Here is a 14,692-nt window from a genome sequence, read left to right as displayed (position 1 = left end):
GCCCCTAGATTTCGAAAAATTTAATTTCCCCCACCCCCTATTGTTTTCTGAATGACCTCCGTGCTCTTTATATGTAATTAAATAAAAAAAAAAGTATTTTAAACTGAAAGTAAGGAGCAACATCAAAACTTACAACGAGCAGAAATTATTCCGTATATGAAGGGGTTGCCCTCCCTCATCAATACCTTGCTCTTCATGCTACAGTTTTTAGCACTTAAAAAAAAACGGTTCTGTCCTAATTAAACGGCCCTTGTGTTTCAGGGGTGTTCTTAAAACATTGAAACAAGCAATCAAACTTTAGTATAAAGAGCAAGGTATTCAGGAGGGGGCAACCCCTTTCACATACGGAATATTTTATGTTCATTATGAGTTTCAATGTTGCTCCTTACTTTCATTTGAAAAGAAATTCGTTTTTTTTCATTTAATTTCTGACCGTTTTTCAAATATTTCCAGTAAATGTGGATCATCCTTCATAAAAGATTCCCTCCCCTCAAGGGAAACTCCTTCTTGAAAAGTCCCTCCCGTGCAAAATACATCACTTCGTAAAACTTGTTTTGGACAATGCCAACCTCGCTGAAAATTCTCCTTGTCCCTCCGTAGAATTTCTTGCAGAACATTCAGCCTGAAAAATTCTCCTTAGCATACTATCATTTGAAAAAGACTAAACTCTAATCGTTTTTTCGGTTACACCGCAAATCCCCCTTTCGGTGGAAATTATTTTCTGGAAATCCAAACACCCAGAACATTTCCCTTGGACAATTGACAAGGAACATAACCACGTGCAAAAGTGAATAGGCAAAGACTAAGTAAGACAAATCAACAAAATTTCGTAAGGAATTCTGCTAAATCTCCCCAGTGTAAAATTTCCCCTGAAAAGTTTACCCCCGGAAAATTCCCTCTACACAGAAAATTACCCCAATCGAAACCCATCCCCAGCGCAAAATTTAACTCCCCCCCCAAAATGTCTGGATACTTCCAAATAACAAATACTATAGGTAAACAATGAGCAAATTATATAACTAAAAGAACTATCCCCAGGGGCTAGGGGACGGAGGGGTCATGTTATCTCTACAGGCATAATTTTTCGAAATTTTAAAATATGCTATCAAAATGGGTATCTCAAAATTTAGATCGGACAATTTTGGGGAAAAAAGTGGCGTGAAAGGAGATATAGTCGCCCTCCAATCGTTTGGTGACTTAAAAAGGACACTGGAACTAATTTAGGTTCTAATTTGCCTTCTCCCGATGTTCTAGGACCATTGGTTGGATACAATCACCCCTAGGGAAAAAAAATATTAACACGTATCCGTGATTCTTCTTCTGACAAAAATACAGTTTCCACATTTTTGCAGATAGGAGCTTGAAACCTCTAAATTAAAGTTCTCTGATATTCTGAATCTGATAGTGTGATTTTCATTAAGATTCCTTGACTTTTGGGGTTTTTTCCCCTTTTTCAAAATCGGACTTATTTTCTCAGGCTTTGTAGCCTTTTATTGGTAATACTAAGCTTAATGGATCTTAAATATTTGAAAACAGAATAATAAGCCGATTCTTGTGATATGTTTACTGATTCTAAAATTCTGTTGTTCAGAGTTTCGGTTACCATTGATCCATGTCGCTCGTTACTTACAGTTCGCTACCACAAACTGTTTGAAAAGGTTAATACAAAGAACTCAAGCATTGATAGTAAAGAATTTGGCTTAAGTATCGCGGTTGAAGGCTCTGCATCAATCATACTTATTAAAAATGCTTCTCATTTTACTAGTGATTTAATGAAATTTACTCAGAAACAGAACTGATTAACTTTCTAACTTTTCCAAGGGTTAAAAATACCCTTAGAGAAGGGGCAGATAAGTCAAATATGAAAATTCTTTTTCTATAAGGTCAAAAAAGCTTACAGTAGCCAACTTCTCAATGTAATCGTCTGGAGCTCCTAGGGAAGCAAGTCCAATTTCCTGTGAAAACTGGGCAAACATGGGATCTGCAAAAAGTGGAACATGCCCAAGAAGCTCATGGCAGACATCAGGCTCTGGAGTATAAAGTGGGCTTGATGGATGACGAACATATTGCGTAGAATGAAAGACGCGGAATGCTAATCCTGCCAAGAAATCGCGTGAAGAGAGCAAGCCAGCTACGGGCCTTAGTGAAAATCCCGTTACATCTGTAAGTAAAGGTAAAACCTCAATATTCAACCCATTTCTCTTGTGAATTAAATTAATGATTCAAATTAAGCTAGAGGGAAAGGCCTCTTTCATGTCAATATAAATTAAGTCCCTCAAATTGTCTTTGTTGTCTGGACTACGGGTAAAAAGACTTCTCTACCACCTGGGATTTCCAAAGGGCCATTAAATTCTGTTAAATCTCTATATATTCCAGAAAACCCTTCGGACACCAAAAAAGTAAAACCAGACTAAAAAAAGAAGTAAAACTAGGATTACTTAACATTAACATTTTAGATGTTTCAGGCATTAAGGATCGAAAACTTGGTGTGGAACACAAACAGAGTCGTTATTTTGTCTAAAAAATACTATAACAAGGCTATTTCAGACTTTTCTTGGGAGGGAAGGTGTCGGATTTAAGTTTGAATAAAAAAAGGCAAATAAATTCTAAAATAGTCAGTCAAAAAGGAAGTATTTTGCTTGAAAATTCTTGTTAAGGAAAAATAATGAGCCAAAATTTGTCGAAAATAGCACCCCCACCTACTCTATTTTTTCTGAGTTTGACCTTGTCGAGCGGGTGTTTTCAAAATGCCCTCTATGGTCCACACTTGATTATTTGATTAATAGTCAGTTGTTTACCAAGATTTGTCACCGTAATTGCAACTAATCGCTTTTCAATGGCTCCATGTTTCATAGTTAATACATTTCTATTTGATAAATTTGTTTATGCAACACTGTTAATGTTGACCTTGAAATTTGGTGTCCCTATTGAAGAGCATAGTTATTATGATGTATGCTACCTCCTAAGTGGCGATTTTCTATTTGTCGGGTAGGGCCTTTAGGTGCTAAAATCCTAGGAACACTAGCATTGGCACTAAAAATTCAAAAAGTTAGTACCGTCTAATGATGTATTGTATTATAAAGGTTTTTGGGAATATTATATATTTTTCAGCTGGTATGAATAGAAATGAACGTAGTAATGATAATAAGATAGTATGAATAAAAATAAGTAAAATGAATAGAATTGTATTTACTTTCCCAATTTCCTACCGTTTGTTGACCTTTGTAATGGTTCCAGAGACCCACGCAGAGAGAGATTCGGGGCCCAGCATCTACAAACTTCTACATTTTTTTGACTTCATGGGTGCTTCGATCAAAATTATCAATTTTTTAATATATCCCCCCGAAAAAGGAATCTTACGCTGATGTCTTAATGGTGTCTTTTGCCTAAGATTGCTCTGTTGGTAGATACAAGAGTTCTTTTTCGTGTTGTATTGTCTTTATTGAAAATTAAAATAAGCGCAAACTGATAAAACAAACCAGAAACTCTGAACACAGAAAACAAATATGAACTTAACATCCTACTGTAGTAAATATTTTATTATTATTTCTGTCGGTTTTAAGGGTTTCACCATTAGCTACTATAGCCGTTTTGCATCAATAAAGGGTGAGAAAAAGATCCGAAAAGAAATTTAGGAATAGCAAAATTTGTCAACTCTAGTGGTTTTCATCAAATAACGAACAAATGGAATAACAAAGCATGGATAAAGACGGAGGAACATTAATATTTGGAACTTCAAATTATTGTGCTACGGAAGATCAGTTTTAAAGTCGGCGGAACATTCCTTTCTGGAGGGAGAACTGAAATGAGTATTTGATATAGCATTGGTATTTAATTTCACTTAGTTGTAACATAATAGAGAATAAAGTTATTTATTCTTATCTTATACGATCGATCATTAGTAGCTGTGATTCAGCTGTGATATTTAAAGGAAGTTAAGAAGGAAGGAAAAGGAAATTAGCTTTAGGCATTAGAGATTCTAATAATACTGGGCTGAATAAGGTAAGGAAAAGAGATTGGACCAATCGTTGGAGGGGGTGAGATATCTTAATTTCGAGAGCGTGAGGTATAAATTTTATTTCTAAAAAAATCACATTACGGCCTTCGTATTATTCCAACTGAGTTTTCAATATTTTGCTGTTTGGAAAAGTAAACAAACGTATTGTTTTAATTTTATCTTAAACTTTAAGAATTCGCTTATACTACGGAAGAAAAAGGAGAACACTTTAACTCTAAAAAACTATATAATAACTCATTTTTCATTCTTTAAAATTTCTTTATTGTTATTTTTTCCGTTTGACTGCATCGAACAAATTGTACTGTCAAGAATAATTTGCTGCAAAAAAAATAAAAAAAAAATATTTTCTTCCAAAAAAATTTGAACTTAATCTTGGTTGATATTGATCTGTAATGAAACTGTCTCAAATTTTGTTAAAAAAAAAGGCTAATTTTGAAACATAGTATGGTCGAACCCAGTGTGGTCATACTTTTAAGATTGGTATTAAAGTAAGACACCTATAATATACAGTAAGACACTATAATAGACAGTAAGATACTATAGTATACAGTAAGATAGCAAGACACTATAATAGAATACACAGTAAGACACCATCACATAATTGTTCCGTGAAAGGTTAACACATAAGATCTCAAGGTATGTTAAAATAAGAAAACTTTTACATCAGGCTAAACAATGTAAATTGTCCGCTCTTATCAAAGCTACTTGGTTTCTGTGGGCCGTGCTAAATGAGATTTGAAATGCATGGGCTGATGAGGTCCAAAATGCACGGCATATCGATGACAAGGACTTTCAGATATCCGTAACACTTAAGTCACATTTGAACGACGTCACGCTTGCAGTAACCATTACATAGCCATAAAGCCTGAGACACACTTGGCGTTTTATATCGAGCGTTTGTTTTACCGAGCATTTTTAATTTACCGAACGTTTCTTAGAGGTGTATAGAATAGTATTGCGACGCACACATTGGGTGGTAAAAAACAACAACAAAAACGCGTGGTAAAATAAACACCGACGGCAGCAATATAGCCGTCCATTGTTACTACAATAAGCGAACGGCAAAATATACAATCGCTAATATTAAAGCTTACGCAGAGATGGTGGCCTATGGAACTAAATGGAAGCGTACACACTCGGTGTTTTCTTTACCACAGAAAACTGCTGATGAGTGTGTTTGCAGAGGGTATATCATAAAAAATTTTTAATTGGAAGTCATGAATGAATTTCTTTTCCTGGGAAGGGAGAGGGCAGTTGGTAGGAGGGCATACAATGCATTTTCAATATAAAGGGGGGAGGGCAACTTTGTCCCTTTTTTCTATTACTTTCAATGAAAATTGAAAGCTTCAGATCTTTTATGAATTATGATATATATTTCAGATCATGGTTTCAGATCTATTTATGATCTATTAAATCTATTATGATTGACTGATGTTGCGAAGGTAGAATGTTTACCGCCCAGTGTGTACGCGCTAGAGTAGCAACGGCAAAGAAACACTCAGTAGATGTGACTACAAACAGGATGGGCCTCCCCATACTCTTTGACTTGAGCTAGATCACAATTGATTTAAGACTGCAGCTGGTTATTTAAACGAAACACTTTATGTCATCGTTTTTTTTTTTGTTAATAGACAGAGTGATTCAGTCAAAGTGATCCAGTTGAATAGAGCAGAGGTAGGCTAACGGTAACGGAACAGAGTACATGTCCGTACTGCTTAGCAATGTCAGTAAAATTGACTCCTAAAAATGTTTTGGATCTGTATATGAATACCTAAGCCCTGATAAAAAAAAATAATTTAAAGAGACGTCTGGATAGAATCTTTGCATTGAGAGATCCAAAGTTTAGAAAAGTCCTAGTTTTTTTTAAGAATTCCAAGGTTTAAAAATATTCCAAGGTTTAAAAATATCCGATCAATTACATTAAAACAGCGAAATGGCTGATAGAAGCGAAATTTAGCTTAGAAATTGAGTTACTATTCCCATGAGACATAAAATTATAAGATGATTGATATATGCCGTTTTACATTTTATTGATTCACTGGCTTCTTTCAGTTCAAATATTTTGTATTGATTTGATTACAATCAGTCTAATTGCAATCAGTGTTGACAAAATGCTAATAACTTAAAAAAAAAGACATTACCAGAAACTTCAATCAGATATATTAGCAATAAAATTAAACTCTATTTTTGTTAAATTAGTTGTTTTTTTTTTTTTTTTTTTTTTTACTGAAGTGTTTATAATGGAGACTGTTTCAGAATGAATAATACCACTATTCTGTAAAATCAAAAAAATTCTGATTTCTAGCTAAAACTTAAATACTTTCAGTTATCGCAAGCCTTTTAGCCTTGCGATTTTGCAAGCCTAAATTAGCCTTTCAGTTATCGCAAGCTTTCTTAAGTCAAGCAGGCCTTTTTATTTGGGCTGCTGATCTATTTAATTAAAGGCTAGAGACTTTTTGAACCTAGATTGTTACTCAGCAATTTCTAGTCTTTTCTTTTCTAATCTCGACGTCATAAGCTATTTGTAAACTAAATATCTCGATTTTGGGAGAGTTTCCTTTTTTTTTTATTTTTTTTTTTTAGATCCCTGGACTTGTATCATGCTAAACATCTTGTCAAAGAAAAAACAATATTCGAAATTTTATGTAGTCATATTTTTTGGCTGGGGGCAAGTGGGTATACATTTTTTGGTTGGGGGCGAGGGTGAATTTTCCGCTTGGCGATTTTCCACGGGGAGAAATTCTCATGGGGAAGGAAGTTTCTGTGGGATGAACTTTTCAGGGGATATTTTACACTCGGGAAATTTTCCAAAATTCCTGTACGAAATTCTTTTTATTTGTCTTACTTTCTCTTTGCTGACTCAATTTTACATTCAGAGATGTTAAATGTAATTGTTTAAGGTAAAATTTAATTGGGATTGAATTGTCTAGAGGATCTTTCTGTGGTGGAGGTACCAGATTCCCGGCACTATTTAAAAAACGATCAGAAATATAAAAAAAGTTTTTTTTAACTGATAGTAAAGAGCAACGTTAAAGCTTAAAACGAACAGAAATTGTTACGTATATGAAAGGGTTTGCTCCCTTCTTGATACCTCGCTCTTTACGCTAAAGCTTAACTTTTTGTACCAATTGCTTAAGATATACTCCTGAAACGCAAGGGTCATTTAATTATGACATTAAGGGACTTTTTAAAAGTGCTAAAAACTACTATTCACAACTCACTGCAGCACCAGCCCGTCTGAGGCCAACACAGCTACGCAGCTTTTTTTCAATTCCTCTCGTCAATAGCCAGCTTTAAATCTAAGGATTTTTGCACGTCTTGAATCATTGTACGATTTTTAGATAGAGATTTTTAGATTTTTAGATTTTTAGATGAGATTTTTAGATAGCTCGCAACACTGCGCTTCTTTGCAAAAACCTCTTGGGCTGCAGTAGAAGTACTAACGAACCGTCTACACCCCGTATGCCGGATATGGTGTAAACTAGATACGGGATATACACCAAATTATTTTTGAAATTTCAAGCAAATAGAATAATGCACTTAAATGTAAAAATCTACTTCTTTCTGCAAGTAAGAAAATTTCCGAGTCAAGAGGCAAAGAATTAAGGATAAGGTTTTATCACCAGAAAATTATTATTTTTATATGGTTTTATTTAACTTCATGTACTAAAGCCCAAGGTCAAACCTTTGATGACTATATACCCATTTGGTTTCTAAGCTCTGGATGCCTATTGTTTGTTAAGAAGGAGAGGTGGGAGTCGTCCCTTCATGAAATATTAGAAGCGAAAATTTTATTTAGTATGAAATCTTGTATGAAAATCCTGAATTATAAATCATTAACATTTAACACGAAAGATTTTCGTGTTAACATTGATTAAAAGATTTAATAAAGACAGAAATAGTAGGGTAGTAATTAAAAAAATAAAACTAAAAAAATGGTTTGATCATCAACAACAATCTTTTGCTTCCCAATTAATTAGGAATTTTTATTTGCATTAGAATTGTAATTGTGGGGAGAATTGTAATTTTTTCTCTTTATTTTATTTGACGATAAAAGCGCCTTTATATGTTTTGATTAGTATTTAATAAACTCTGAAATTATACGCACCAGATTGTTTTTTTAGTCTTCTCAATGATGGAGTGTCAACCATCCCTGGTTTTCTCCCTATTGGGGCGATCTTTGAGCACAAATTTCCTCTTAAGAAAGGTTAAGCGACAAGTGACAAAATTTATTTATTTTATTAAATTTAATGTCAATTATTAATGAAAAACTTAAAATAAGCTTATCCCCTCTAAATGCCACATCATGATATCGAGGAGGGATATTCAAACAAAACCAAAAAGACATTAATAATTAGCCTTAGCCTCAGAGAAGGTTAAATAAACAAAACATATCTATAGCATCATGTACCCTGCTATCACTAACTTAACACTCAAAATTCAATTTCTTCCTTAACACATATCAATCAAAATAAAATACTAATTAAAATGATTTGACAGGATTTTATTATTTCAATTATGTTAGCTACTAATTAACCCTTAAAATTATTAAATAAAAAAAGTTTTTCCAACTGAAAGTAAGGAGCAACATTAAAATATAAAACGAACAGAAACTATTACGCATATGAGGGGGATTGCCCCCTCCTCAACAACTAGCTCTTCACGCTAAAGTTTTTTTGGTACTTTAAAAAACATTACTTATTGTTCTAATTAAACAACCTTTGTGTTTCAGGAGTCGTTTTTAAGAAACTGGGACAAAATTTAAACTATAGCGTGAAGAGCAAGTTGACGAGGAGAGGATAAACACCTCATATACGTAATAATTTCTGTTCTTTTTGAGTTTTAATGCTGCTCCTTACTTTCAGTTGAAAAAACTTGTTTTTTATTTAATTTCTGATTGCTTTTTTTAAATAACGATAGGATATCTGGCTCCACTTCCATTGAAAAAGCCCCTTCCTACGGAAATATTCTTCCCACGGACAATTCGATCTGGGTGAAAATTTATGCAGGACCATTACCCTTAACATCTCCACATGTAAAATTGAATCAGCAAAGAGAAAACAAGACATATAAAGAAATTTCATGTAGGAATTTTGTCAAATTCCTCTAGTGTAATATTTCCCCTAAACAGTTCACCCCCTGGAAACTTTCCTCTCCATCAAAAATCCTTCACATGAAAAATCCCCCAGGCAGAAAAATTTTTCACCTCTCCCCACCTAAATATGTATGCATACTTCCCAGCAACAAAAACTATACGCAAACATTGGGCAAATTTCATAACTCAAAGACCTTTCCGCAGGGTCTGTGGGGGTCATGTTATCTCCAAAGACATAGCTATTGGGCCAATCAACTATGCTGAACAAAACATCCATCTCAAAATTTTGGTCGGACGATTTTAGGAAAGAAGTGGCATAGGAGGGGGCCTAGTTGCCCTCCGATGTTGTTGGTCAATTAGAAAGGGCACTAGAACTTTTTATTCCGCTAAAATGAGCACTCTCCCGAACTTCTAGGCGCACTGGGTTGATAAAATCACCCCTGGAAAAAAACAAATAAACACGCATCCGTGACCTTTCTTCTGGCAAAAACTACAAAATTCCACATTTCTTCAGATAGGTGCTTGAAACCTCTACACTAGAGTTCTTTGATATGTTGAATCAGATTTTGCGATTTTCATTAAAATTCTATGACTTCTAGTGTGTCTTTCCCCCTTTATCGAAAATCAGACGAATTTTCTCAGGCTCGTAGCTTTTCATGGGTAAGGCTAAACTTGATGAAACTTGTATACTTGGAATCAGCAGAATATGCTAATTATTTTCATGTATATATTGGTATCACGGTTTTTTAGAGTTTCGGTTACTATTGAGCCTGGTCGCTCCTTACTTATAGTCCGTATATCCGAACTGTTTGATAGTCGGAAAACAATCCTATTCTCCAACAGCCTTTTAAAATCACAATCTAAGAGCTTCTAGAACTATTTACTTTTCAATAGCAAACATTACTTGATAATTGATATTTCAGTAAGAATGGCAAATGAATAACTAATCATCGAATACCGGGAATTGAAATTTCCTGGGAGTAATAGAAAACTGATTCCGTAGATAATCAATGTTCTTAAAAAAAAAAGTTTTTACCTTTTAGAAAGTTGGAAATATCTTCCAATTGGGGAATGTTGTCTTCACGGTAGCCACAGTTTTCAACAAGCAGAGGAAAGATATGGTTAAATTCTTTGCAGGCATGGGTAGGGAAAAGCTTTGTAAGTTGACGAAAGACAATTCCCCACGACTTTATTTCCTCTTCTGTATAATCCACTCTTGGAATTGGCTGCCCACTAAAAATAATTATGATTAAATAAATAAGTTTCAAATCTGGTTAAAAATGTTTTCAACAATTCCAGTGACACCCATTTAGAGGTTTTAAAGATTGTGTTAACCGAAAATATATTTTTTAGATTTTATGCTATTTTATCCTTTTTTGTGTGTTTTTTCTTGCATTTTATGCTATTAATTGCTTTTTATGGTATTTTATCTTTTCCTCTGCTATTTTAGTATCTATTTTTCTGCGGTGAAAGATACTTTTCATATCCTTTTGTATTTGGGATTTAACTTTATCCCTCTATCGAATTACATTTTTGAAACTTGGAGTACATGCTTTTTTAGATTTAGAATACGATAAAAATGGTTGAAAATATTTGAAAAGACAATTTTCCGACCTTCTTAGCAATTTTGGATCCTTCTCCAAGAGAAAATCGGAGCAATATTATAGTAATGGCAAGGTGAATGGATATAACTGAGACTAATGAATCAAATGGTATGAATGTTTTGTCATTTTGGTGCAAATTGCAGCTACACACTTGTCATAAAATTGCTTATTCCAAAGGGAACGTATAACTCAGCAAAAGGAATATTGAGAACATGGCCGTATTCACGATTTGTTCGGGGGGGGGGGTACAAAAGGATCTTTTTCGGGACGATTCTTCTTAATTTGAGAAAAATTGACTTTAAGGTCAAAAAAAGGAGGCTTTTTGAATTCTAAGTTGTATTTTGAGAAAATACATAGTATGCCATCTAGTCAAGCTGAGAAATACCATAAAACTGACATTTTATCTACCATTTTGTTAAGCTGGCATTTTGTCAAGAGTATTTTGTTAAGCTGTGAAATACCAAGGAATTGGCCTTTTCTATACGTCTTTGCCAAATATATAAATTAGAGATTGGCTCTTCACTCAAGAAGTGATATCAAGGTGTCATATCTCTTCCCCCTTACTGTTTCTTGACTAAATTTAATCTCTCCCTCACCCGAGATTCTTCTTTGAGCACGTCCTGGGTTTAACCTAAATGTTTAGTCTATTTAAGTGAGATTATAAATCTTTCAACCGTTGTACTTTAAACTATTGCAAATAACTTTCAATCAGGTAAGCAGGACATGCATGAATAAGTTCCGAAAATCCTAAGAATAACAGAAAACTAAGTAAGCGGTATTAACGAAAGTACGTGGCTGGGTCTGTAATGACAAGTACAATTGTTGATGAAAATAAAAGGAGTCGTAGAGATTTAAAATCCATTGACGAAGAAATGAAAAGATAAAGTTGACAACGATTTATGGAGAGTGAATGATTGCTTAGCTTAAATTTAAGAAGCCAAGACTTTGAGGTTTTGTATTTGTACTTTCAAATCTTGTTGACAATAATAATGTCAGCTTTGTATTCTAAGATTTGGCAAGCTTTTCTTTAAAATTTCTAAAGCCTTTTATGACAGCGAAAAAAGTCTGTGCAAGACGAGAATACACTTAGGATATTCTAAACATGGCAAAGCAGAGGACATAAATTTGAATGTTGTGTGCTTTTAAGTCGAGCGAGAGAAGCCTCCCCTGAAGAGCTGCCAAAAAATTCGGTATTAATCTTTTCTGAAATGTGTTATATCTAAGAATATATCAAGAAGTTTTGTTCCGGGGAAGGGGGCTGCACAAAAAAAAACTTAAAAAACACGTGAAAAATTTATTTATATGCAATTTTGCTATGTTTTTACGGTTTGGACACAATTTCACGGGGGGGGGGGGGGGGGTCAGAATTCCGTAGCCCCCTGGATACAGCCTTTAGATTATCCACACCTATAGTTGTAAAAACCACACCAATAGTTGTGAAATCAAATATTTAATATTGAGCGATTTTTCAAAAAGAAAAAAATCTTGATCCTAATCAAGATTAGAGGAAAGAAAAATCGAATTTTGAAAAGTTTATATTTGGGATATCCTATATGACTTTTATCTTTTGTAAAGGACGTATTCCTTAGCAAAAGCTTTTTGTTTGATTCTGTTTCATTCAAACTTATGGAGATTCGATCCCTAAATCAAAATTAAAAATGAACATCGACAAGCAGTCTGTATAGTTCTTTGAAGGGATATTTTAATTTGACGAGTCAATAAATGCTTCACAAATTGATTTTTTTAGCATTTGAAAGGAATGTTTGTAAAATTAAGAAAGTACGAATAAAATGTACTGTATATGAGAATAACTAAAGTAGATTGTTTGTTTAAAATATAATAATATTTATTCCTGGAAGTCTTAGTATTTTTTATTTTCAGTGCTATAACAATAAGAGGAAATGTTCAAAATATATTTCATATTCACTACAACCAAAGTTCAAAATCTTTGTCGTCATTGAGTTCTACATAGCCCTTTCTTTGTAAGCTTCTCCTGTAAGTTTCAAACTAATCAGAGACAAAACAATTTTAGGGCCCATTTTTTAGGCGTAAAGACTAGGTATAGCCAAATTTAGTTTCTATTTTTTCAGCAAAGAGTTCCATCCGGTGCAGTAACATGTGAGTGCACATTCAACACGATTGAAGAAACAAAATGTATGGTCTCGTCAATATCAGGAATTATAGAGGTTTTTTTTTATCAGGGCAGATTAATAACAATCTAAGTCAACTAAATCCTATTTACGATAACTGGTCGATCGGATAAAATTTGTTGACCCATTTGTAGGCAAAATAAATTTCAATTTCTAAGAATTTTTGAATTGCCATTTTCACACCAACCGAAGACACTAAATTTAAGCCCTGCTTTGTGTATTGCGATTCTTTTAGTCTTTGGTCCTGGGCTGGTAAAAAATTAAAAATCCAGCAACTAGCTAAACGAAAGCATTACATATCCAAGATTACTGTGGGGGAGGGGAAGAATCGGGATCATTTTTGGACGAAACGAATTTTTCAGTTTTTTTTTCCTTGCAGAAAAATCCCCTTGACCAGGGACTTATGGATGTAAGTTTCGAACCTTTAATATAAAAATGGCTGAATTGTTTGGGGCTGAAGCAATATCTCGGAGACAAAAATGTGGGGCCTTCTCATCTCCTAACTCAAACATAAAACATGAAGCCCCTTTCCATACTCCTCCTCCAAGACTCCATAAAAGTTTCAACTCGATCCCTTAAGATATTGCATATGTTTTATTTTGATAAGCAGGGCAAATGAAGTGACTTTTGATTTACCTGTTACTTCATTTTGAATAGATTCGAAGTTTTACAGGGGCTTATAGTGCAATATTTTTTAGGTGTATACTGCAAATATGCTACGCTAATGTTAAGTAATGATTGAATTGATTTTGTTTCGCTTTGTTGGAGTTGTAAGGGTAGTAAGCAAGGCCATATTGAGGGGGTACGGGGTTTAACCCCCCCCCCCCCCCCACCAAAAAAAAGTTGTCTGACTCGTAAAAACGTAACAAAAATGAATGTAACCAAATTGTTGGTGCGTTTTTTGAGTTTTTAACCCCCCCCCCCCCAAAAAAAAGAAACAAAATCCTTTTTAAGCCTCCCCCCTCCCAAAAATAATCGTGGATACGATCCTGGTGGTAATCCCAGTTGAATATTTAATTATTTTTGTTGGTTTCCAATTTTAGCTGGTTTTTCCGTGTAAACACAGATTTATTTGTTTTTATTAATGTTTTTTAAAAGAGCCAAGCATCCACACTTGCTCTTTCATGACTAAGTGAAATGAAAACAACATGACAAAGAAAAAAACTGTCAACTTGAGAAGCTTGGATTTGGTTATACTTACTGTTTATAATAAAAGGCAATGTCTGCCAGCTGCTTTCTTCTTGCTCTGTAAACTGGATCAGTAAATCCTGGATGGTCAGCATCAAGCTCAGAACCATACGACAAAATCTGATTGGCAAATCTGTCGAGATCTTTAATTTTCTTTGGAAACCATGGAATTGTCTCTGAAAAAGGTTCACTATAGAATTAAATCAACATTATATGCCTACAAAGGTTTCATGTATGTGCTCTGGAGTGATTTAGCTGTTGGTTACTAAATATGGTAATGCTCAAGACTGGGGAACCACTTGAAGGAAATTTAAAAAACTGAAAACTACTTTAAGACAATCATAAATACTTACTTATGTCGGCCTTAAAAGGAAAATTCTTTAGTTAACCCCCTACCCCACCCCTGATCGCTGCATATAAATAGATTGTCAGGTTTACCGACTCTTGAACATGCAACATAAAATTGTCCATGAGAAAACCAATCCGTATTCAGATCTATACCTCATTATTCTAATGATTGCCCTTGAGCTTTATTGATGGTGATTGCTAATCGAACATTCCCTGTGTCCCCGTCGTCATTTATATGTCCCCCTGTGCCCCCGGCGTCCCCGTTGTAGTTGTGTCCCTGTGTCCCAGT

At 34.3% G+C, this 14,692-nt stretch overlaps 1 protein-coding gene across 2 annotated transcripts in view; it reads right to left on the bottom strand.

Annotated features, from left to right (window-relative positions):
* LOC136040358 (protein henna-like) overlaps positions 1-14,692 on the bottom strand; it is an 88,147-nt gene that overhangs the window by 16,940 nt on the left and 56,515 nt on the right. For both annotated transcript variants that reach the window (XM_065724608.1, XM_065724607.1), the window contains exons 4-6: positions 14,069-14,231; positions 10,150-10,346; positions 1,899-2,161 (exon numbers count right to left, since the gene is read on the bottom strand). In XM_065724608.1, the coding sequence (XP_065580680.1) occupies positions 1,899-2,161; positions 10,150-10,346; positions 14,069-14,231 (623 nt within the window). The remainder of the gene's footprint in view (positions 1-1,898; positions 2,162-10,149; positions 10,347-14,068; positions 14,232-14,692) is intronic.

The sequence above is a fragment of the Artemia franciscana genome, chromosome 20, assembly GCF_032884065.1.
Source record: "Artemia franciscana chromosome 20, ASM3288406v1, whole genome shotgun sequence".
Classification (NCBI taxonomy): Eukaryota; Metazoa; Arthropoda; class Branchiopoda; order Anostraca; family Artemiidae; genus Artemia; species Artemia franciscana.
This window is presented reverse-complemented; position numbering and strand designations above follow the sequence as displayed.